A 25,522-nucleotide genomic window follows, 5' to 3' on the forward strand; every position below is an offset into this window, starting at 1 on the left:
TGTGACCTATCAAAAAAAAACAGGTGCATTTGTAACTGCATGTACATAATCATTGAATGTAGACATAGATATAAAGTTATAGATATGTTTTTTAGATTTACAGAAAATTGTGACGATAATACAGAGAGTTTCCACATACCCCATACCCAGTTTCCCTTATTGTTAACATCTTAAATTAGTATGGTACATTTGTCACAAATAATAAATTGTGGTGTACAGTTCATGTGTCAACTTGAATAGGTTAGGGTGTCCAGTTGTTTGGTCAAACAGGCATCAGCTTGATGGTTATTGTGAGATTGTTTCGTGGATTTAGTTCATTAGTCAGTTGACTGCATCTATAGCTGATGACATCTATAATCAACAATGGAGATTGTCTTCAGCAATGAGAGAAGTCTCTCTAATCAGCTGAAGGCTTTAGAGGGAGAAGTGATCATTTCAGGAGTCAGAAAGAAGAATTTCCATCTCTATTTTGGCCAGGCAGCTTTTCCTGGGGAACTCATTGGAACCTTCATCAGAGTTCACAACTTGCAGCCTGCCCTATAGAATTTGGACTTGCCCATCTTCACAGTTGTGTGAGCCAGTTCCTGTAAAAAATGTCACAATATTTTGGTTTTTTGTTTTTAGGAGGTACCAGGGATCGAACCCGGGACCTTGTACATGGGAAGCAGGTGCTCAACCACTTGAGATACATTTTGAATATATTTTTGAAGGGAGAGAACATTCTTTTTGACCAGGTGTAGATAAAAACCATATCTTCCTCTTAGAATTTTTGCATGTATAATTATTGAAAGATTTTCACGTACCAATTTCTGGCTCCTTCTGTTCAAACATTGTTTATCTTCCATTTTCCACGTACCTCTAGTGCTGGGCATCACAGGACATCTACTTCCAAATACATCCAGAATCTGATTATTTCCTCCATCTCCATGGCTATTACCATGGTCCAATCCATCATTACCTTTTACTTGTATTGCTACAAAAGCCTCCATGATTGTTTTCCTGCTTTCACCCTTATTACCTCCAGAAGTATTTTCCATACAGTAGGCAGAATGATTATTCTAAGACTTAGGTCATCTCATGCCTCTTTTCTATTAAAACCCTTCAATGGCTTCCCCTTTTAACTACAGTAAAATTTAGTATCTGACTGTGGCCTAAAAGTCCCTATCCAGAGGAGCCGATGTAGCTCAAATGGCTGAGCACCTGCTTCCCCTGTACAAGGTCCTGGTTCAATCCCATAACCTTCTTGAAAAAAGTCCCTATCTGATCCGACCCCCACTGACCTCATCTACTTTTCCTGCCCTTGCTCAATGCTGTTCCAGCTACCCTGGCCTCCACACTGTTCTTTGAACAATAGGACTTTGTACTTACTGTTCTATCTTGGAACCACACTTCTCCAAACCTTGTGTGGCTTCTTCTCTCACCTCCTCCAGGCCTTTGCTCCTGTACTCCCTAGCTCTTACTACCACCTCATGGACTATATATTTAAAGGCCGGTTTACTGTTTGTCTCCCCCTCATTAGAATATAAGCTATACCAGGAGAGATGAAAGGGACTTTATCTTCCCTGATATATCTCCACTGCCTAGAAGAGAGTCAAGTACATAGTAAGCCTTCAATAAATACTTGTTGAAGTAATGAGTTTTACAGTGACCCATTTACTTTTTCAAGAGGTTCCCAGCACATAACAGGGGTTCATTAATATGGATGAGTAAAATGAATGAATGAATAAGTGAATAAAAGCTGATGCCATAATAAATAGCCTCTCTTGATACTCTTGGAATATCACTAAATAGATATGCTACAGTTTTCCCATCATTTTCTTTAATCAGTCTCCTAGTAGGTCTCTCTTATATTACATGCATATACACTCCAGTTACGCAACTGTACTAGCCATTCTTTGACTATACCTCACACACACTCCTTCTCTAGAACTTTGCTTAAGCAAAATGCTTCTGTCGGCTGGAAGCTCTAGCCAATCCTGTAAGGAAGAACCAGATCATATCTTTAAGAAGTTTCTCTCGAATGGAATTAATTTATTCATTTCAAAGGATATATCAAAATATCCAGTTTAAAGCATGGAGAGGGAAAAGGTGTGGAAAATACAGAGAAAAGAGTAAAGACATAGGATATATAGTTAGAAGGGCTAGCGTATGAGTAATTAGAGGCCCAAAAGGGGTCAGAGAATGTTGCATTAGTGATGGAAGGCATCAAGTACTGTGAACTCCAAAAAGGATAAATAGTGGAAATTCAGAGGGCCAAGACTAGTCTAGACAATCTTGGAGAACTTATTCCAGGAAAATATTAAGACTAGCTACAAAACTATAGTAATATAGTGTACTGACTTAAGGACACCTAAAGATATAAATAAATGAAGTTGAATTCCAATTGTGTTTAATACAGAATCACATTGTAGGCCATTTGCAAAAAAAGAGGAAAAGATTTGATATTTCATAAGAAACCAATGGAAAAGCTGCTATCTTTAGGATAAATGTTGGTATTAGAGAAAGATACTGGGAAAAATTAGAGGTAAAGGACAATCGTAAATAGTAAGAGTTGAATCTAATGCTAAGTTTAATGATGTGCTAACCTAAAATCTTAATGTATCTTTAGGAAGCAAAAATTCCTTGGTCATATAAGATATGATAAAATGGCACTAAATATTATGATGAAGATAGAGAACAGGTAAGATTTTAAAACATATTCTAGGGAACAGATGTGGCTCAAGAAGTTGGGCTCCTGTCTACCATATAGGAGGCTCAGGGTTTGATGCCCAGGGCCTCCTGGTGAAGGCAAGCTGGCCCATGTGGCGAGCTGGCCCACGCAGAGTGCTGGCCCATATGGGAGTGCCACCTTGTGCAGGAATGCTGCCCCACGTGGAAGTGCCAGCCGACAGGGAGAGCTGGCGCAGCAGGATGACACAAGAGACAGAGGAGAGACAATAAGAAGATGTAGCAGAACGGAGCTGAGGAGGTGCAAGAGAATGATCACCTTTCTCCCGTTCTGGAAAGTCCCAGGATCAGTTCCCAGAGCTGCCTAATGAGAATACAAGCAGACACAGAAGAATATACCGTGTATGGAAATGAGAGCAGACAATGAGGTGGGAGGGAGGGGGAAGAGGAGGAAAGAGGAAATAAATAAATCTTTTTAAAAAACAAGCATATTCTAATTAGCAGACTCGAACCACATGCTGTTTATGGCACAAGAAAACTAAACATTAAGCCCACAGTCAAATACAATAAAGGGTAAAAAGTCAACCAGTGGTCCTAATGCAACATGAACTATAATTTTCTATTCCAGCTCTTATTCCCTTTGATGGGATCTGCACTTGTGAGTGAACTTTAGCTTTGGAGACTAATAGAGACTCAAGGTGCCAACTTAACTTGGGCAAGAGACCAAAGCACTGGGAATGGGTTGAGCTCCTGAGAAGGGGAATAAGAAACTGAACATCCTGCTAATTTACCTTTGTCCAAAAAAAATTCTTTTAATGTAAAACTCTAAACTGGTGGGGTTGGTTGTCAATATTGTATAGAGTTTTTAAACCATGCATAGCAAATTCCCACCTCTTGGTTTATACCATCGCCCTGACCCTACCTCACCACCCTCTTTTCTTCAAGGATATTGCTCAACTCCCACCAATCCCCAGAGACCACTTAATCTTCTGAGCTACCATTTACTTGTTCTTAGCCTATGTTATCTTGTATTGTTAATAAGTTAGTCTACCACTTATCTCCCTAATTAGACTCTACTTTCAAGGTAAGGGACTCTGGATCTTTAATCTCTGTCAGTGAGTAAGTATTTGATGAAGAAGTCTTTAGAGTTTTAACCAGCTTTGGCAAGGCATTGAGTTGGCAACATGAAATGTGCTGTCCTGCCCATAGCCTTGTTTGATTTATGTTGAGCTTGGAATCAATAAAGCCCTAGGTCTTCTTCTTAGGAACTGATATTAGCTCAGTTATAACTCTGTTACTCCAACCATGTCTCTCTGTGTGTGTCTCTTTCCTTCTCTATCTCTGTCTTTCTGTCTTTCTCTACACTTGAACATGAGGTTTTATATTTGCCCTTCTTCATTCTGGCTGAATGCTCAGTCTATCCTCCTGTTTAATCCCTTTCTTTCTGGTGCCATGCCCAGAGTGGATGTTCTTTTGATGTAGAAGGAAGATTCTGATTAAGTGGGTCAGGGAGAAACTTGCAGATAGCAAGAGAAGTGATACGCTGTATTGTTGAAAAAGATGAAAGAGTGATTAAAATTACAGTTTTGATGGGGAGAGTGTTGAGGAATGGAAAGATAACTCATATTTTTTCTCTACGTAAAACCACACAACAAGTATGGAAGCCAGACTCATAAAGTGATTTGAGTGATTCTGCTGAAGATGAAGAAAGACATTCTTACTATGCTTTTGCCAGAAAGATTTAGATGACTATAAAAACCATAAAAAGACTAGTAAAAATGGAGAGAGCAAAACAAAACTGAGGAGAAACTATTTTAGTTATAGTTTGCAATAGTTATATCATTAGTCCATAAGTATGAAAGGAATAAACATCATTTAACATGGGTTAGGAAATATCAGAATAGACAGATATAGTTTATCAAATGTAACCATTATGCAGGACTATAAAAAATACTTGTTTTTTTCCTCTTGACTGCTCCCACAAGGGCTCTATGTTTGTTTCTTGCTTTCTACCCTTGGATAACATTTTTTTAATTAAGGCAGTACCAGGGATTGAACCCAGGACCTTGCACATGGGAAGCAGATGCTCAACCACTGAGCTATATCCACGCCCCAATGAGAGTTGTTTTTTTTTCATTTGTTTGTTTTGTTTTCACGAGGTACAGGGGATTGAACCTGGCATGAGAATCAGGCACTCAACCATTTGAGCTACATCCTCTCCTTCTTGGATAATATCTTGACTAAGATATACTTACCAGGCAGGGGGATTCCTTGATCACGAAGGTGGTTTTCCCAGGGTGAGGCTCATCCATTGTATTCTGGGTGTGCTGACTCCTATGATTTCCCAAAATGTGGGAAACTTGACTGCATAACTTGTGGCAGTGGGGGACTGCGTTTTTGTTTTCCCTTATTGAAAAAAAAATTCTTTTTGAGTAGGTCTCAACATTTGCATATTTTTTCTGTTCAATCTTAGATCATGAAATGTGAACTAGTCATTAAAACTTCCCATTTCAGTAATTAAATGTCTGGTCTGGTTTAATAATCAAAACTCTGGTCTTAAAGTTTCTTCCCTTCCCAGTTCAGGCCTGCAATGGGCAGGAGGTGGGGGTGGCGGAGAACCTAACTGGTAAACCTATTTTTTGCTTCAGTGCTTCTCTTCTTTTCCTCTGTCATCTTTGGTGTCTGCCAACCCACCCACTCCATCCTGCATTAAAATACGTGGGCTAAAATAAAGCCTATTTCAAGTCACTTTTCTCCAGGCTATCAGAACTGCTTTTTAAAATATTCCTGGGAAAAAATTTGCACACTGAAATCTTAAGGGATTCTCATTTGATTGGTGGGGGCCGAGGTGGAGGTGGCGGGGAGTCGGCAGTTGTCTTACTGGTGTCTGTAATTGACTGTCCTACTTCTGGGATGGGGATTTACATGGCTCTTCACTGAGAACCCCACAATGTAGTTCAGCAGTCCTTGGGACCTCCTGGGCTTACTGTTGCATTCCAAGTTCCTTGAAGAGAAGTTTTGGATTGTGCTGGCTTGTTGTTACTCAATATGCATCAGCCTCATGAGCTTGGCCCTCTGCTTCCTGTTCTTGCCTAAAGCCTGAGCTTGTTTTGGAGCTTGAGTGAGGCTGCTGGAGTTACAGAAATTAAAGGGGTAGAAAGGATGGGGGATTGGGGAGCTAAGGTGGGTTGGGAAGGTGAGAGGGTGAGGATTACCGTTATGGGCAACCTTTCTCACCTTGGGGCTCTATAGAGGGAAGCACCAGAAGCTTTTTCAAGAATCCCATTGTCTACAAATTATCATTTCACTAACCAACATACTTTATTTAGTGAGACCTTACACATTTTCTCTTTTGTCCACAAGACCACCAAGAAAAACTGTCAGATGTCTCATGACTATCCAGATAGTTCATTATATTTAGAGTACAAGTTCTCATACTGGGGCTACAGAGCCTATGAAACCATAAATTCCCATTTCCTTATATTGCTTTCACAATCAGTGGTTACTAAAGGACACCTACTATCCTACATGGGCCTCAATTTTTTATTTTTTATTTTTTAACTTTAAAAAGGGACATATTTGAAATCACTGATTTGGACACCTTGGGACCCAAACCCAAATCTGAGAATAGTGTGTCATTAGAATTAACTGGGTGGGGAGCTATTCCCCACCCCCATGGCTCCCTCTTCTGTTTGCTCATTGGTTTTGCTCATTGTCTGTTTGTGGGTTGATTTTTGTTTTCTTCAGGAGGCACTGGGAACTGAACTTGGGATCTCCTATGTGGGAGACGGGTGGGAACTCAACTGCTTTAGCCACATCTGCTCCTGGGGGAGTTACTGAAAAAGCCACATTCCTAAGGCTTAACCCCAATGAGTCTTAAGTCTTGATATTTTTTTAAAAAAAGGGTCCACAGATAATTCTGAGGTGCAGTCAAGGTTGGGAACCAACCGATGTGGCCACTAATTGAAAAAAGGCAACGAGGAGTGTGACTTCATCAGAAGTTGGTGTGGGGAAGTGGACATGGCCCAATGGATAGGGCGTCTGCCTACCACATGGGAGGTCCATGGTTCAAACCCCCGGCCTCCTTGACGTGTGGAGCTGGCCCGTGCACAGCACTGACGTGTGCAAGGAGTGCCGTGCCACGCAGGGGTGTCCCCCACGTAGGGGAGCCCCACGCGCAAGAAGTGCGCCCCGTAAGGAGAGCCGCCCAGCATGAAAGAAAGTGCAGACTGCCCAAGAATGGTGCTGCGCACATGGAGAGCTGATATGACAAGATGACGCAACAAGAAGAAAGACAGATTCCCGGTGGTGCTGGTAAGGATAGAAGCAGTCACAGAAGAACACACAGCGAATGGACACAGAGAGCAGACAACTGGGGGGAGGGGGAGAAGAAGAGAGAAAAATAAATCTTTAAAAAATATAAAAAGAAGTTGGTGTGACACTCATGACACAATGCGACCATAACCCCAAAAGTATGTATAATGATGTAAATGGTGTGATTTCTTCATGAATGGCCAGACACTGTTCTAAATAGGGTGAAGGGGTTGGGGAACTGGTAGGATATAATGATGGAGTGAACCTTACGAGTGGGGACAAGACAAAGAGTTCCAATATGATTTGATTAACACATTTTCTGAGAACCTACTAGTACTAGGCATCAGTGGAATGAAGAAGGTAATCACAAAGTATGGAATGACTAACTGCCTGAGGTTATCAAGGAAGCTTCACAAAGTGTGTGTGTTGGGGGGGGACCCTTAAGCTGTACTTAAAAGGAAAGCAACGTTTGTCAGTTGGAATTAGCTGGATAAGGGGCAGGGCAGAATGTCTGTGTGAGGGAACAACACTTTGGGAAAGAGTGGTGATGAGAAGGAGCATGGTCAAGTGTTCCAGGAACTGTAAATACTTGCCAGCCTGGAGTGGGGGTGGAGTGGGAGTGGGAGGACAGTAGACAGCTGTAGCAAGAGGTCTGGTGGGGTCAACTCAGGAAGAGCTTTGCCTGTTAAATATGGCTTTGGGAATTTATTCTGTAGAAATAGAGGGCTCCTGAAGAGTGTAATCAAAGAAGTGACGGAATCTAGCAATCTTGTGGAGGAAAGATTAGTGGAGAGTGGCGGGTGCCATTGGAATATTCCTGTTTGGGAGCTTCTGAAGCCTTTAAATAGAATGTGCTGATGAAAGTGGCTACAGTCAGGTGATGGGCAGATTAGATTGGAGGGAGGGGGCGAGAAAGGAGGGAAAGGTGTTTAGAATGACTTCCAAATTTCTGCCATGGGTGAACGGGTGTGCTGTGCTCTGTAGCACAACAGGCTCAGGATGATATTAGATAGGGTAATGAGTTCAGCTTAGGACACAATTCGGGAAATGTCAACAAATTTACGGGACGTGGAAGGAGCAGCCAGAGAAATAGGAAAAAAACAACAACCCAGGAGCGTCACCGAGTCACAGAAACCCGAGAAGGATCTCGATGGAAAACGGTGCATCGCACTTGGCAACTGGTAAGTCGAGACAAGGAGGAAGCCAGGATGCCAGGGGCTGCAGACGCAGAGGGAGTGAGACGACCTGGGGGTAAATCCGACAGAAAGTCAGAGCCGGCTGGAAGCTCGCGCTTCCGGGGGGAGGGATCCCAGCGGCCTTCACTCGCCGCATCCCCGGGTTTGTTTCTCTGAGGAAATCCCGAGGGGGCCGTGGACGGGCGCGGGGCGCGTGCACGCTCCTCTCCCCGCTCCCCTCGCCGCCCGCCCTGCCCGCCGCCGACCCTGCCGCGCCCAGCCCCCCTCCGCGACCTGGGGCCGCCCCCGCGAGGCCCCGCCCTGCGACGCCCAACCACGTGACCTGTCAGTTCGCGGAGACGCAGGAAAATGGCCGCCGGGCACGGCGGCAGCGGCGTGTCGAGGGCGTTGGTTTCTCCCTTTCCCGGTCTCTGACAGCACCTGCGGCCAAGAGGGTTCTTTGCGCCCCGTGCCAGAGGCCGTGGCCCTCGGACGAGGTTTGGAGCCGGTCATTGTGGAGGCCGAAGGGAGGCGTTGGGCCAGGTGACAGGAGGCGACGGGCGGGGCTGTTGGGGAGGGGTCGGGGAGAGAACCTGGGGACCCGCGGTCCCTGCGGGTCGGCGTTGTCCCCAGAGCCTGGCAGGGAAACAGCAGCGGGCGGGGAGCCAAGGTAGGTCTTCGGGCCTCGGTTTCTCAGGGGACCCCTTTTCCCGGGGTTCAAGTGAGGTTCCCTAAGAGGTGTGGGGGGATATTGGTGAAACTAGTCGCTCTTTTTTCCTTTTGCTAAGCAGCCGCTGGCAGACCCACCAGCCACCTCGAGAATCCCCTTAGCTGGTCCTCCGGGGCCGGCGTTTTAGGTTTGTGTTCCTGGCCTTCTAGGGGAGGGGCGGCATTGTTTTCTCCGTTTGCTCTGATCTTGGGCTCCATTACTCTATTGTCCTGTGGTAGGCTTTTCAATGCTTGGCAGAATCTCTGTCAACCCCTGATTACCACTCTCTTTTAAATCGGAAATAGGATTTATTGATAGGGAAACAATTTCTTCGTCAACCAGCAGTGTTGGATTTTGTTTTTTAATTTCCCCCTTCCAGGTTGTTTTGACATATAGAAAAGGTTCAACCAATGAAGAGTATTTTCTTATTAATAACTATTTAGAGTCATCTCTGTCTGCCATAATCACTTGATAAAAACGTAGCTTTCTTAGCCTTACCTTCACATTCTCGTTTACTTGATGTGGGGTGTGGCCCAGGACTCATACCTTGGGGATGATTCTGATAGACTTGGTTCCTCTACTGTTACCATTTTGACAATTCTGAGAACCAGACATTAAAAAAAATTTTTTTAAAGCACTTAGGGGATCAGGTACAGAACCAAGGTTGGGAAATGCTATGGGAATGTTGTGTTCTTTGTTCTCCTCTGCCTTTGCTAGCAATGAGCTGCTTTCATCAGAATCATTCTGGGCTGCAAATGTCAGTTTCTGGACTTCACCCCAAGCCTACTGGGTCAGATTTTCTGGGGGTGGGTGGAGCCCAAGGAATAGGTGAATTTGACAAGCTTCGCAAGCAATTTAGATGCACGCACATCTGAAAATCCTTGTTCTGCACTCTACCTTTGTGAGAACCATTTCCACATCTATTTTTCCAAATCCAGATGTACTTCTGCAACCCAGCTTTTTTGGAAAACCTTAAATTCAGCCTGGTGAAAGCATCCCACAACCCCAGGCACTCACGGTGGATGTTGGGTGGGAGGGGGCAATAACCATGCAGACAAAAGTGTAAATTTTCTCCTGACTTCCCTTTTTGGTTAACGGCAACACCATCTTCCAGTCATCAACGCTTGACATTTAGTCATAGTGTTAACCTAAGCGTAGTTATTTCCAGTAGAAGGGCCTGCGCAGTTGGGTACCACAAAGATGAAACATATCTCTCAGTGAGGTGATTTATTGTGAGTGTACAAGCAAGGAACTGAGGGAATCTTTCCAAAACATGTTCAAAGTGAGAATGGGAGCTAGGGGTTAAGGAGGGTAAGTGCAGTTTCTCAGTCTTGTGTGTCTCAAGCCCACTAAACCTGTCCTTGAATTTCAGCAGCTAATTAACCAAAGTTTAGTAAGGTCTTCATGGCTCCTTTCTCAGTGGACCACTCAAGGATATCAAGCTATCTCAAGGATATGTCCCTGAGGAAAGTTACAGATTTACTGGGTTATAAGGTGATCCTAATACCATTCTGTCTGGTTTTGCTTTGTGATGTTATCTTATTCCTGTAAGAAAAACTGAGAAGGACCTGTTAATATCCTTCAGGTAACTAAGTACAAAGAGTAAACTTCTAAAATTAGATTAATAGAAAACAAGTTCAATTAGTTTCAGAATTTTCAGAGCTGCTTAAGGAATTTTAATGAGCACATTTTCCAGCTATCAAATCCCCCTTTTGTTTATTCTCTTATTATTCTTAAGATATGTTTTGTAAGCATTCCTCATATAAGGAAAATGGGCAAAGGTCTCATCTTCTGTAGTTACTTTCCTGCTGATTAGGGGCGAAAAAAATTTTTATACCATTTTGGAGGATGCCCTAGACATAAATCCACAAAGGCAATATAGACAGCAACAAGACAAGCATATGGCAAGCAAGATAAAGGCAGAACTTAAGAGAGCTATTCTCCATCTCATAGGCAAGTTCACCTACTCAGAAAATGAATTAAATTTGCCAAGACTTTAAACATGTTCATTATTCTTCTGCATAAGATCCAGTATAGGGGAGATACTATCATATTCATCAGTATGTAGGTACAACACTTAATCAATGCACAAGTTTCTCATTGAGCTGCAGTTAATGTGTCTAAGCTCCAGTTTTGCAGTACTATACATGTCTCTCCAGACAGCAGGCCGTAATGCCAACTGTATCTGTTTAGGTTCTACTCACTTACTCTGGCTGTTACTGCTTTACTTGATATATCCTGCACACAGAAAGCATAGTGCAGTATGCTGGTCCTGGGAGATTAGTTAGGTAGGCTCCAGTGCTGCACAAGCTTGGTGCATGGCACCCTCTGGCACAATGAAACAGAGCCAGTCTGGAGGCAATGTTGAACCACTGCTGGCTGGCAGAGCTGCAGGAGTCTGAAGCAGCAACATATTTCCATCCTCTTCAGGAGCATAACCAGGAGATGTGGCAGATACTTTTATTGTTTTAGGGGTTAGAGTGACCAATTTGGCCAGTAACTCAAATGGAGAGATACTATGCACAGCACTGGGGGCCTGGTTTAAAAGCACAAGACAGTCTGAGAATACTGAAGTCTCTCTTTCAATTTATAACATATCAAATGAACTTAACTATTTTTAGTGCTGCACTTTTTACAAGGTAAAAGAGCAAATATTTTGCAATAGTTTGAAATAAGATACTTCTCATGATTTGACTTTGAAAAAGCAAGGTGTTAAAAGCTGCTGGGTTTGAACATTATGTTTTTTTAAGAGTGAGAAGACTTATTTTTCTTAAACCAAGAACATGATAAGGTTAAAGCACAAGAACCTATTTTGGTAAAACAGACTTTCTGCTTTATATACTGATTATACAGGAGAAAAATTATTTATAAAACCCTTTACTAAAAGAGGCTAATGATTTAAGAAGCTTTGTCACTTTAACAGAAAGAATCAAATTTTAGTTTTGTATCAGTGTACCACTGTTTGATACTAAGGCTTTTAAAACTTTATAAATAGATCCATCGAATTTTACCCAGCTTTGACCACAAAAATTCCTTTTCCATGAACCTCTGCACCTTCTGTATTTATTCAGGTTTTGACCTACATTTTCCTTTTTCTTAATAACCAGTCATTTTCTTAGGACAGAATTACTTTCTTTTTCCTTAATTAAAAAACACATGCTATATACTTTACATACTTAAGTTACCAAAATGATTTTGGAAACTGTCTTCAAGGAAACCTCTTATAACATATAATTACCATCAAAATTAAACTTGTCAGGATAATGATTTAATTTGGTTATATGCAAATATAACTTCTCTTTAGTTATTTTTAAAAATTTTAGTTTTTTTATTTCTCTCCCCTTCCTCTCCTTTGTCTGCTTTTTGTGTCCATTTGCTGTGTGTTCTTCTGCATCTACTTGCATTATCTGGTGGAGCTGGGAAACTGTGTCTCTTTTTGTTCCGTCATCTTGCTGCGTCAGTCTTCCATGTGTGCGGTGCCACTCCTGGGCAGGCCGCGCTTTTTTCACGCGGGGCAGTTCTCCTTGCGGGGTGCACTTCTTGTGCATGGGGCACCCCTGTGTGGGGGTGCCCCTGCGTAGCATGGCATTCCTTGTGTGTGGCAGCACTGTGCGTGGACCAGCTTACCACATGAGTCAGGAGGCCCTGGGGATCGAACCCAGGACCCTCCGTATGGTAGATGAATGCTCTATCAGTTGAGCCACAACTGCTTCCCTCTTTATTTTAAATACCTAGTAGCATGTAATACTAGAACATGGATAGGGGTCTTTAGAGTTAACTATTTTATCAATATTTTAGTGAGATATATTATGAAACTTTTACAAGGACACGTTTCTGAAACAGTTTTCTGGAGGCAATTTGGCAGCAGTGCTGGTTGCTGTCAGGGCTAGTAATGCTTTAATTGCATGCTTACAAAAGCAGCTAGCATTTTTCTGTTTTTTACCCCTTTTTCTTTTATTGAGTTGTCGAGTTCAAAAGTTAGCTCTATTTTTTTTTTTTTTAAGATTTATTTTTATTTATTTAATTCCCCTCCCCTCCCCCGGTTGTCTGTTCTCTGTGTCTATTTGCTGCATCCTGTTTCTTTGTCCGCTTCTGTTGTCTTCAGCTGCACGGGAAGTGTGGGCGGCACCATTCCTGGGCAGGCTGCACTTTCTTTTGCCCTGAGCGGCTCTCCTTACGGGCGCACTCCTTGCGCATGAGGCTCCCCTATGCGGGGGATACCCCTGCTTGGCAGGGCACTCCTTGTGGGCATCAGCACTGTGCATGGGCCAGCTCCACACGGATCAAGGAGGCCTGGGGTTTGAACCGCGGACCTCCCATATGGTAGACGGACGCCCTAACCACTGGGCCAAAGTCCGTTTCCCAAAAGTTACTGAACTTTAACAGCACCAATTTTATTAATATGGCTATCCAGATCTAATTAGAATTAACATGGAAACATAACAGAGAACATTAATATTGCTAAGCTTTTCCACTTCTTTAGCAGTTAAACTAATTCCATTTAGATTTGTTTTACAAAACAAATCTAATTGCAAGATAGTATTGGAATTTAAAGACTCTTTTTAGGTTACTTTTCACTGTTATCCAGTTTATACTGTGGCCAGACAACAGTGCAATAAAAAATCATTTTCTTTTTCTTAAGAGGGTATCCTCCAAATTTAGACCAATTTTCCAAAATAAAACCCAGAAGAGATATAGCTGGCACATTCTGAGAGTTTCCCATGGTTAGGCAATATCAACAGAAATCACAAAGACAGAACATCAAGAACAGGAGCTCCTCAAAGTCAACGGGTAGGTGAGAAGAAAGACAACTGAGGCTAAGGGTCTTATGAGGAGGGTGTGTGTAATTTGTCAGTCCAGTGTTGTCTCAAGCAAATTCAACTTACCCTTGGTTTCAGTGGCTAATAAACCACAGTTTAAATGTTGTGCAGGTGCGAGTTCATCATGCTCCTTTCTCAACCAACCACTCAAGGATATCAAACTTTTTGTTTCAGAAAAGCTACAGATTTACTGGGTGATAAGTTCCTTCTGATACCATTCTTTCTGGTTTTACTTTGAAATGTTATCTTATTCTTGTAAGCAAAACTGAGAATGCCTGGTTAATATCCTTCAGGGGACTGAGTGTTAAGAGTAAGCATAGAAAACTCGCTTAGTTAATGTATTAGAATTTTCAGAGCTTAAACAGCTTGAACAGTGAAGAAATTTTTAGTAAGCACATTTTCCAGCTATCAATATTTGATCTTTTCTGTCTCTTATCAGTTATATTTTAAAAAATTTCTACAGTCAGATATATTGGTAGGTGAAAAAGGGTCAAATACTGGAGATTTTTTTTATATTGTTCAATTTAATTTCTTGTGTTTCATCTCCATTCTTACCACCTGGTGTTTGGTGTTATCCATGGTTTGATTTCTTTGTGTTTTTCCAGTTTGGGGCTACATACACTACTGGGAGATTAGTTTTGTTACCATATGTGTATCAGTGTGTCATGCCCCTCTTGCTTTTTCTCAAGAACTCTGTTTTTCTGCTTTATCTACTACTATATTAGTCTGAGTGGTTTAGAAGACAAAGGACAGAATCTTTTTTTTCCCTAAAGATTTATTTTTATTTCTCTCCCCTTCCAAACCCGCCCCCCCCCACCCCCGCCCCAGTTGTCTGTTCTCTGTGTCCATTCACTGTGTGTTCTTCTGTGTCCGCTTCTATTCTTGTCAGTGGCACCGGGAATCTGTATCTCTTTTTGTTGCGTCATCTTGCTGTGTCAGCTCTCTGTGTGTGCAGCGCCACTCCTGGGTAGGCTGAACCTTCCTTTGCGCTGGGGGGCTCTCCTTACGGGGCGCATTCCTTGCGCGTGGGGCTCCCGTATACGGGGGACACCCCTGTGTGACATGGCACTCCTTGCACGCATCAGCACTGCACGTAGGCCAGCTCCACAGGTTCAAGGAGGCCCTGGGTTTGAACCGTGGACCTCCCATGTGGTAGGTGGATGTTCCATCCCTTAAGCCAAGTCCACTTCCCAGAATCTTACTTTTTTACCTAAGGGTAAAGGAGGCTTATAGAACTGAATGAGAACCAGCAAGAAGTTAGGATCCTCGGCAGCTCCACTTCTGCATCTCTTTCAGACGATTTTGTTCTCTTATTTATGAGAAGTCTGTCTATGTGCATGTCTTTTGGGTTCTCTCTCTGCTGACTGGCTTTTTAAAAACTGTATCATTTCATATGTGGCCCACAATGACTGTCTCAGTCACTGGTTTCTAATTCCCAGTTCTAGAGAGAGGAATCTAATTTGCCCAGCTTATCCTTTTGAAAGCAGTCACACGTCATGGTCCATATGCCACTCCCTGGTTGTGGTGATGGTAGAGAATGCGGCTGTTGAGGTATGGAGAGGCAAAGTCCTGGAGAAAGGCATCTTTAGTATATCTATGTATATTCAATTTGACAATTATGCTTTACGTTTCTACTTGTTCTAGACTTGTAATAATTTCTGGGAATATAAGAATGAAGGAGAGACAGCCCATATCCTTGGAGAGATTACAGATCTGGCCACCCTAATTTCACAGCCTTAGCACTCCTTGCTTAAACATTTCATCCATACTGTTTTTGTTTTCTGGGCATATGCTACACAATCACTCAGTAAACATTCTCTTCATTTGTTTCCGTGCTGTTCCTTTTGTGTGCTTTTCGTTTATTTCCCACCTGTTGACTTCTACTGTTATTTAAGAATCAACAAAAAATGATATTTCCATGATATCCTACTGAAATAGTAGTTCCTTTTCAAAAGTCTTGTAGCACTTTGGATTTCTGTAGCACTTTTCTACCTTGAAGTACAGTTTGAGTTTTTCTACTTGCTACAACATTTGCTATATGAATTATGCTTGTTTAGGCAAATCACTTATGTGTACAAACCTGCCTTCTCTTCTATAAAATGAGAAATAATACTTATTTTCAGGGTTATTAGAAAATCAAATAAGATCATAGATATAAGAGCATTTCATAAACTGTAGAGTGCTACATAATTACTGTTTCATGATGAAGTTCTCTTATGTCTCGTGGTGAACCATAGGCTTATTAAAGGCATGATAGGAATCTCTTAACGCCTAGCATAAACCTTGCATACCATGGTGCCTCCCCCCCAAATTTGCAGAAAGATGAAATCTTATTCTCTAGGCTTCCTTCATTTATCTCATGTCTATTGAGCCTGTACTATAGACAGATAGTGTGTTCCAGACAAAGTGTTAGGCTCTGGGAAAAAGCAGTGAACAAGACAAACATGCTTCCCACCTGGCAACACAGACAATAAAACAAAATACAGTGAACACTTTACTTAAGGCTGCTTCCAGGAAGTGGAGAAGGCCCTAGCCTGGTTTGGGGTGGGGGATAGAAGGAGTTGTCAGGGTAGGCTCACTGGGGAATTGACATTTGAATTGAAATCTGAAGGCTGTATAGAGGCTGGGTGGGCAAAAATGTGTGTGAATGAGGTGAAGAGAAGATCCTGGTCCATGTGAAAGTGAAGGGGAGAGTGATATGAAGTTGACAGGGAATTTCTGGGGATGGCAAGAGAGGAAGATGGGATGTGGTGTTGAGGGTAATTGGTTTTTGTTGTTGTTTTTAAGAGGCCTGGGGATTGAACCCGGCACCTTGTACATGAGAAGCAGGTGCTCAACCATTGAGTTATACCCACTCCCCGGAGGGTATTTAATAGAGGAGAATAAAGCTTGTTTGAAGGATTCATTTAAGAGGAAAAGTGGGGTTAGTGAAAAATAAAGTATGGGAAGGAGGGAGGGTGGGGCTTGACCATTTAATTTACTGGGCCCAAATGGGCTTAAACCAGTTTGATTTTCCTGCTAAAAGCCTGAAAACTGCCATAACTCAGTTGTGGCAGACTGTTTTCTCCTGTTGTGCTGACTTGATGAAATTTAGTTCAGCAAATATTTTTCAGTTCTTTAATATACACAAGAAAGTTTTTAAGTACTCTGAACTTGTGAAAGTAAGATGTGTGAACTTCCTATCATTAAGAAATTTATGTATAAACTTATATTAAGAAATATAGAAAGGAAGAATGAATGAATGCAGAGATCACCAGAATTCAAAGCATACAGTGTTGAATGATCAGTACAAAGCCTGCTATAGTATTTTTTTCCTCCTAGATAAACAAAATAGGGAACCATGTAATGAACCTTCCTGTATGTATACCCCAGTTCTAGCAGTTACCAGTATTTTGCCAGTTTTATTTCCACTATTTCCCTCTTCCCCCAACTCCTCCCCCATGCCTTTCCCAGTATTTTAAGGATACTGAACTTGTCATTCAATCCATACACAATGCCTTGCAAATTATAGGCTGCCAATAAAGTATTGTTAAATTCAACTTATTGAATTATAGCTGTGTAAAATTGCTTGCATATTCTCAGAATTCTTCAGATAAAAATAAACCACCTTTCATTAACAGGATGAGTTCAAAAGGACATCTTTTGGTAGCTTCGATTATAAGATTTTTTTTTTTTACTATTAACATTTTCTGCTTAATCTTGGTCTAAAGGAAGGATAAGAGTGATAAACATTTTATTTTTTATGACAGAACTCAGTTTCAAATCCATTTCAGTCATTGTTTTCTTTAATAATTGAGGCTAATGTCTATAGTTTCTTTTCTTAACTGTGCTACTTCCAGGCTTATGTGATAGTGTGGTGAGAAAAAACCTGCTGATCTAAGTAAGTGCTTTGTCAGACAATAAACTTAAAATATATATGTGTATGTGTGTAAGTTTTTATTTTAAAGTAATGTAAAACTTACAGAAGACTTGTAAGAATAGTTTAAAGAACTCCCATTTACCCCCTCACCCATATTTACCAATTGTAAGATTAAAATTTAAATAGGGGAAGCAGACTTGGCCCACTGGGAGGTCTGCAGTTCAAACCCCGGGCCTCCTTGACCCGTGTGGAGCTGGCCCAAGCGCAGTGCTGATGCGTGCAAGGAGCCCTGATGCACGCAAGGAGTGCCCGCATAGGGGAGCCCCACGCGCAAAGAATACACCCCGTAAGGAGAGCCGCCCAGTGTGAAAGAAAGTGCAGCCTGCCCAGGAGTGGCACCGCACACACAGAGAGCTGACGCAGCAAGATGACACAACAAAAACAAACAGATTCCTGTGGCGCTGACAACAACAGAAGCGGACAAAAAGAAGAATAGCCAGCAAATGGACACAGAGAACAGACAACTGGGTGGGGAAGGGAGAGAAATAAATTAATAAAATAAATCTTAAAAAAGAAAAGTTAAATAGCAAAAAGCTTATGAAATATGTTCTGAGTAGTTCCATAAGCACTTATTGAAGATGTACCAAGGCCTTACTTAGTTGTTGAGGATGAAAAAATGAATGATGTGATACTGTTTTCAAGGTTTTCATAGTAAATTAATAATTGTTACACATTATTGTAAGTGTAATACTAAAAGTATGGATGATATATGGGTATACCAGATGAAACTGTCCAGGGCAGTAGAGAGGAGAAGAGGGTGACCCAAAGAAGGTAACCCCTGAGCTGAGTTTTGAAGGATGTGTTTTTGGATTGTTGAAAAGTTACAGCTATGTCAAGCATTGCGGGTAGTTGGATCAGCATGGGCCTACGCATTTATCCTACAAATACTGAGTGTCTTTTCTGTGCCGGGCACCGAGTGCTGGAGATACAACAGTGAACAAGAGTCTCAATTTTCATTAAGCTGCATTCTGGGCGTGGTGGTAGGAGGAGGGGGTACTTTAAGGCAACAATAAAATAAGTAGTATTTTGAGTGATGATAGTTGCTTATAGGAGAATAAAGCAGGGTTACAGAATGAGAATGATAGTAGAAATGAAGGTTGTTTATACACAGTGGTCAGGGAAGCTCTGAGCAGATGACAAGATATCGCTAGGGCAAAGCGAAGGATAAAGAGTGGTAGATGAGTTCAAGTAGATGAGTAGTTCCATCCATGGTAAGGATTTAGAATTTTATAATTTGTTGGAGGGTTGAGCAGAGAATGGACACCATAAGACTTATGATTTAGGGGGCTCATTCTGGCTGCTATATAGAGAAAAGATGATGGAAAATGGACAAGAATGGGAGCAGTTGGAGACCTGATAACTGACTTGAGCTGGGGAATGGCTATCGAGGTGGTGAGTACTGTTACACAGGCCCAGGGGTTGCCAACACCAGGGATGATTCTAGGAACAGCATGTCGGTCATTGTTGCTAGAAACAAGTGAAAGGAGGAAAGGAGGAGGCTGGAGATAATGAGATCCATGGGAGAAGCCACATTTAAGAACTTACTGTGTCATATTTGGAGGATAAATTACTAAGTGTTGGGCAACACCGTCACTGTTGCTTCTACCGTGTGGTTTGTAATGGGAGAAAAGTTGCAGAGTCCGTATTAACCATTTGGCTCTTTGGTGAAACCAGTTTGAATAACTAAACTGAAAAAATGTGTTGGCTGACTAAATTTATTTACAGGCTCTAAAAATAAGCTTATTGCCATATAGCTTTTGGCTATATATGCCAGTACCCAAAATAATGTCACGACATTAATTTTAATTCTGCAAAAGAATGTATAACCTTATATTCCCATTAGACAGAAAATGCTATGAACAATAGATTCTAATGATGCCTTCATTTAAGAAATAATAGTGCCTTCAATGGCCAAGTACTGTGCTAGGTGTTGGGTATTTGATACTGAATGAAAGAAAATAGTCCTTTATCTTATGGAGCTTTTTTCCTAGTAGGAGAGATAGCTATTAAATGGCTAAATATGTAAACTATAATAGCTCAAAAGATCTAAGTTCTAAATCATCTAAATTATGAGTAGGTTAGGCTCTGCATATAATCCATCCTGAGGCACAGTTCCTCTCCGTCTGTGAACCTGTGACACTCAAGAAACAATATCTCCTCCCAGAATACAGTGGTGGGGCAGATATATGATAATAGTCACAGGTATTCCTCTTCAAAAGTAGAGAAAATAGAAGGAAAAAAAGAGGAGTCATCAAGCAACTTCAGCCTATTAACAGTAACTTTCACAGAGCAAACGTTTTTAGTTTTGATGAATTCTGATTTATCCTTTTTTTTTCCTCTCATGGACTGTTGTTTTAGAAATCCTAGCCTAATAAAAGGCACTTAGTCCTATGTTTTCTTCTAGAAGTTTCATACTTTAAGATTTTACAATTAGGTATATCTTTTTCTATCCTTCACTTTTAATGTATTTCTCTCTTTTTTGTAAGCAGCACAAAGTTGGTTTCTGCTTTTTTATCCGGTCTGAGAATGTTTTTTTTTTTTTTTTTTTTGGCGGGGCCGACACCTCCACGCGGCTCCCGAGCCCCCCGGGGTCCAGGCCCTGCTGCCACCTCCATCTGCCCCGTCCTCGGTCATCCCAGACCCCAGCACCTTGTCTCGGCCACACTGACCCACTTGCCGCCCACAAATGTGCCGGCTCGTTTACTCTGCCCAGGGCCTTTGCACAAGCTCTTCCCTCCGCCCCTCTGAGAATGTTTTTTTAATGTCAAATGTTTAGACCATTGATATTTAATGTAATTATGGACATGGTGAATTAAAACCACCTTCCTGCTATTTGTTTTCTATATGTTCATTTGTTTCTCTTCTTTTTCTGTGTGTTTTTGATTGAAAACAATTTTTATTGACCATATTTATCTCCACTATTGGCTTATTAATTAGACTTATTTTTTTAGTGGTTGTAATAGGGTTGGCAATATACATCTTTAATCATAGTTTACTTTCAAATAATATTATACCACCTCATGTGTAGTGTCTGAAACTTATAAAATTAAACTCTCAATTTTTTCTCTGCCATCCTTTGTGTTAATGCTGTCATTTTAAAAAAACATTTACATGTTCTAAAACCCAAAAATACATTGGTACTTCTTTTGCTTTAGAGATTCAATGATCTTTTATAGTAATTACAAATAATAATAATAAACTTTCGTATTTGTCTTCATTTTGCCCATTTTCTGAAATCTTAATTTCTTCTTGTAGGTCCAGGTTTCTGTCTGGTACTGTATTTCTTCTATGTGAAGAACTTCTTTTACCCTTTGTTGTTGTCTGAGTGTACTGGTAGTGAACCTTTTCCTCATTTTGAAAGATATTTTAACTAAGTATGGAATACTGGGTTGCCTTTTATTTTCTTGATAGGTAATGTGTCTTTTTTCCTCTGGCTACCTTCAAAATTTTCTATTTAACTTTAGTTTTCAGCAATGATATGTCTAGATGTGCTTTATTTTATTTTATTTTATTTTTTCATGATTACTTTGTGTTTTACTTGGGGGTCTCTGAGCTTCTTTGATCTATGGTTTGATGTCTTTCATTATTTTTATAAAATTCTTAGTGAAATATTTCAAATATATGACTTCAAATATTTCTTCTGCCCCATTCTCTCTTTCTGTGTCTTTTTCTTTTTCTCCTCCTTCCCCTCCTCTGTCCTTCCTCCTCCTCCTTTTCCAGTTACACATATGGCATAGCTTTTGAGTGTCCCTTAGCATTTAAATACATTGTTCTGTTTTATGTTTTCTGCTCTTTCTTCTCTGTGTTTCACCTTGGGTACTTTCTTTTGACTTGTTCAAGTTCTCAGATACTTCCTCAGCTGGCTCAAATCTGTAGGTGAAGATAATACTGTGACGATAGATATTTACTGAATGAAAAATTGATCTTATGTACATCACTGCTTTATCACCAAAGCTGATTCAGTGATGCTGAATAAATATTTGTCAGTTGATTCAGATAACAAATCCTTTCTTAGGGGATGTATCTTGTACATATCAGTAAATGGACACAACTTCATTCTTCCAGGGCCGAAAACCTTGAAATTATCTATTCTTCTCTCTCACACCTTATATTCAGTCTATTAGCAATGAGTAAAAAGTGTGGTTCTTTAATCAGCAGCATCAGCCTCAACTGGGAGCTTGTTAAACTTGGAAATTTAGGGGACCTATACTCCAGCCCTACAGAATTAGAATCTCTGAGGGTAGGCCCCAGGAATTTGTGTTTTCCAAGCTCTGCATGTTAAAATTTAAGACGCTCTGATCCAGCTTATATTTTTGAAAGATCATTCTGGTTGCATTGTGGAGAACAAACTGTCGGGAAGCAAGGGTGGGAGCAGGGAGACCAGTTGGGAAGTTGTCACAATAATGCAGGTTAGAGGTGACGGCAGCTTAGACCAGGGTAGTAGTGTTGAAGGTTGTGCGTGTAGTAGTGAGATAGGAAATGTATTTTTTAGGTAGAGCCAAAAGGATTTGCTAATAGATTGAATATAGTTTGTAAGGGAAAGATGAGTTATGGAAGGATGGCGCCCGATCTGCCCTTAACTGAAATGGAGAAGCCTATAGGAGGCGCAGTGGAGCACTTTCTTTTGTTAGGGGTGGGAGGGGATGCAGGGGAGGGTGGTGAAGAGGGTTTGGAGGGTGGAACTGGGATTCGGGTTTTGAATGAAGATCGAGATGATTGTGAGTCTTGGGAAGAGAGGTCTCTTTTTGGCAGCTGTGCTGAGGCCTTATTTTTATTCCTGACAGTGGAGGTGTCCTTGTACAAGTTTAAGGTTAAGAATGATAATATATTTATTTGTAACTTAGTTTTTTCTTATCACAAATTTTGTGTATTTTATGTTATCTACTTTTTAACAGATACTGAAAGAAAGATAAAGCTTCCTGTGAAAAATGTCAGTTTTGATATCACAAAGTGTAATAAATTATGTAGAAGAAGAAAACATTCCTGCTCTGAAAGCTCTTCTTGAAAAATGCAAAGATGTAGATGAGAGAAATGAGGTAAGACCACGTTTCTAAAACCGAATCATTTTTACAAATATTTGTTGGCTACCTACTCTGAATAAGAAATATGTCTGACATTACTTGTTCTCAATAAATTACATTACTTACACACCCTTATGATGTAATTACTGATTGTTAAAGACACTTCAAATTCCTGTTTTTGGAATCTATTTTAACTTACATAAATGTTTGAATATTGAGTTTGTATTTAGAATTGACTTTGTTTTAAAGATAGAATAATCAGCTTTCAGAAGTCTTGAGTCCTGAAATCTAAAGTGCTTCTAGGAAGCTTCCAAGAATATCTAGACATGATCTCCCCAAAAGAAGACTTAGACAAAATTAGGATTTTTTAATTGTTTTCTAATGGAGCCCCAACTCTTTTCTTTGGTTTCTCATTCCACATACCTCAGTATTTTAAAGACCCTACATTCCTACATCTTTAAGAGAGTTAAATAGATCATGTGTTCTATTTAACAAGGCAAGAAAGTATATATTTGCCAGTTCCATTAACTTAAATAGTTCTGTTCAACAATATTAGTAAATAAAATGTTTTATCTTATTTCATTATGAGTAGGAAAGCTGATTATTACTCGGCGTGACATTTTAGGAACTAATATAATTTTCATATGAATTTTTTTAAGTGGCAAAACTTAAAGAAACAATCCTATTTCTTAGAGTTGTATTTCCAATATGGTATAAATTTTTTTTTGCTAGTGAATAATATGAATAAGGAATGATCTTTATTTTACACATGCGTGGGTGTGTCTGTGTGTGTATATGTATATATGTGTGTGTATATGTGTATGTGCATATAAATATGTGCTTGGACGTGTAAAGAATTTTATTTAGAAATGTTTTTAAAGCTGCTGAATCAACAGTTATTACTCCAAAATTTTTTAAATTATATGGGGGACCTAATTTCATTGAATGTTAATTGTCATTAAAGAAATCCTGATATAAACTTTTTATTCTTGCAATTATGTTATGATAGCTAATGTTTTTATTGAATATTTATGCACTGTAATATTTTGTATATCTTTGCCCATTTAATTTGAATAACAGTTTTATAAAGAATTACACTGTTATTTATCTCAATTTATAGGTAAATAACTTAATCCTTCAGTTTCTTATCCAGTATATTATCTGTTGGGGCTCTAATTTAAACCCTGTTCTATTTGACATCAAACTATAATCTTTTTATGTTCTTCTGCATTTCTTTGGGTCTTCAGAATAAAGTTCACCTAATGACAATGTCTATATTTTCCATGGTTTCTAGATTTGAACAAAATATTCTGATTAACATTATTACACCTTTTTCTGATTATGAATAGTCAAGAATTGTTATAAATGGAGAAGAGGTGAGGTTTATAATTGGAGATTGTTCATTGTTATAAAAGAATTACTTACAGGAGTAGTCATTTTTATTAGCATATATTGGCTTATTTGGAATAGCAAAATATATGTTTTTTCTCAGTAAACTTAAAAAAGGTTAAGTTTTACTTTATAACATTTTTCTTAGAGAATATTGAGAAAATAGCTTTATTTGGGAGGAGAAAAATATATCCATCAGCATAAAATTAATCTTGTTGCCATAAGGAATGAAGTGTATTTGGTATAGAACTTAATTTAGCATCTTGCCTTAGATAGTACTTATATATAGTTTAATATTAAATCAGTTTTAATTGGAGTTTTTAAATAATAATTTGAAACTATGTGCGATGTTCAGTTATGATTCTGTATGAAGGTTTGGAATAAAGTAGCTTTCTCAAGGCCTTTTTTATTTTTAACATTTTGGTTCTATAGGATCAGATAAAATTAAATTTTGTAAAAGTACAAGTTAGAATTTTTTCTCTTCTATCTTGCCCTGAAAAGTAGAGTATTCAAGTAACTTCATGCTAATGTGGTTTTTTTTAAAGATTTTTTTATTATTTATTTCTTCCCCTTCCCTCCATTGTCTGCTCTCTCTGTCCATTCACTGTGTGTTCTTCTGTGTCTGCTTGTATTCTCATTAGGTGGCTCTGGGAAGCGATCCTGGGACCCTCCAAAGTGGGAGAGAGGCAGTCATTCTCTTGTGCCACCTCAGCTCCCTGATCTGCTGTGTCTATTATTATCTCTCCTCTGTGTCTCTTTTAGTTGCATCATATTGCTGCCCAGCTCTCTGCGTGGGCCAGCTCACCACATGGGCCAGCTTGCCTTCACCAGGAGGCCCTGGGCATTGAACCTTGGATTTCCTATGTGACTCAGTTGCTTGAGCCACATCTTCCCATACTAATGTGTTTTGGTCTTTGTTTTGAAAAAGGTTATTAAAATATTAAATCAATTAAATAAAATAATATGGGCAAAATTGTCTAATACTGTACTTAGCTTTTTTTTTTTTTACTTTATTTATGACCAGATAAATCTCTTGGCCTATGAATATTCTCAATATTGGCATGTCTTTGTTCTTTGTAGAACAGTAAAGGGCTTTTATTTTTCTTTTGTTTTTCTGTTTTTTGAAAAAGACCAAGTCACTCTCACCTCTCCCAGTCCAAAGATGGGAACGTTGAGGTTGGATGTTATTCTCCTGGTAAAGAAAATGAAGTGGGACTATATGTTTATGAAATAGGTTTTATGTGCTTATGAAGAGACTTAAAGGATGATTCAAAAATGTTTTATTTTCACCGCAGTTCTTGGAGGAAGTATATATCCTTCAACAGTGATGACTTCCGAATCTAATACAACTAAATAAGGAGAAATAAGAATCTAGGAATTGGAAAGAGCAAAAAAATGCTGAATACTAGATATGGATTGCAGCTTTCTGGGAAGCTGAGATAAAGTGTGATATCTGTTGTGGAGAACATTACACAGTGTTGTGTTCTGTTTTGGTATGTTTTGGTATG

The 25,522-nt window shown here is 40.0% G+C and overlaps 1 protein-coding gene and 1 non-coding gene across 38 annotated transcripts in view; both read left to right on the forward strand.

Annotated features, from left to right (window-relative positions):
- Positions 1–4,914: 4,914 nt before the first annotated feature.
- On the forward strand, positions 4,915–5,077 carry LOC111763855 (U1 spliceosomal RNA). The gene has a single exon (XR_002796604.1). It is a non-coding gene; the product is annotated as a U1 spliceosomal RNA (small nuclear RNA).
- Positions 5,078–7,580: 2,503 nt separating this feature from the next.
- Positions 7,581–25,522, forward strand: part of KIDINS220 (kinase D interacting substrate 220) — a 122,975-nt gene continuing 105,033 nt past the window's right edge. For 9 of the 37 annotated variants that reach the window (XM_071211944.1, XM_071211943.1, XM_058287897.2 and 6 more), the window contains exons 1-2: positions 8,480–8,699; positions 22,500–22,640. In XM_071211944.1, the coding sequence (XP_071068045.1) occupies positions 22,533–22,640 (108 nt within the window). In that variant the 5' untranslated portion in view covers positions 8,480–8,699; positions 22,500–22,532. Of the gene's footprint in view, positions 8,163–8,243; positions 8,700–22,499; positions 22,641–25,522 lie in introns of those variants that run through there. The other 28 variants (XM_071211945.1, XM_071211946.1, XM_058287902.1 and 25 more) reach the window with 9 other exon arrangements.

Source organism: Dasypus novemcinctus, chromosome 25 (genome assembly GCF_030445035.2).
Source record: "Dasypus novemcinctus isolate mDasNov1 chromosome 25, mDasNov1.1.hap2, whole genome shotgun sequence".
Lineage (NCBI taxonomy): Eukaryota > Metazoa > Chordata > Mammalia > Cingulata > Dasypodidae > Dasypus > Dasypus novemcinctus.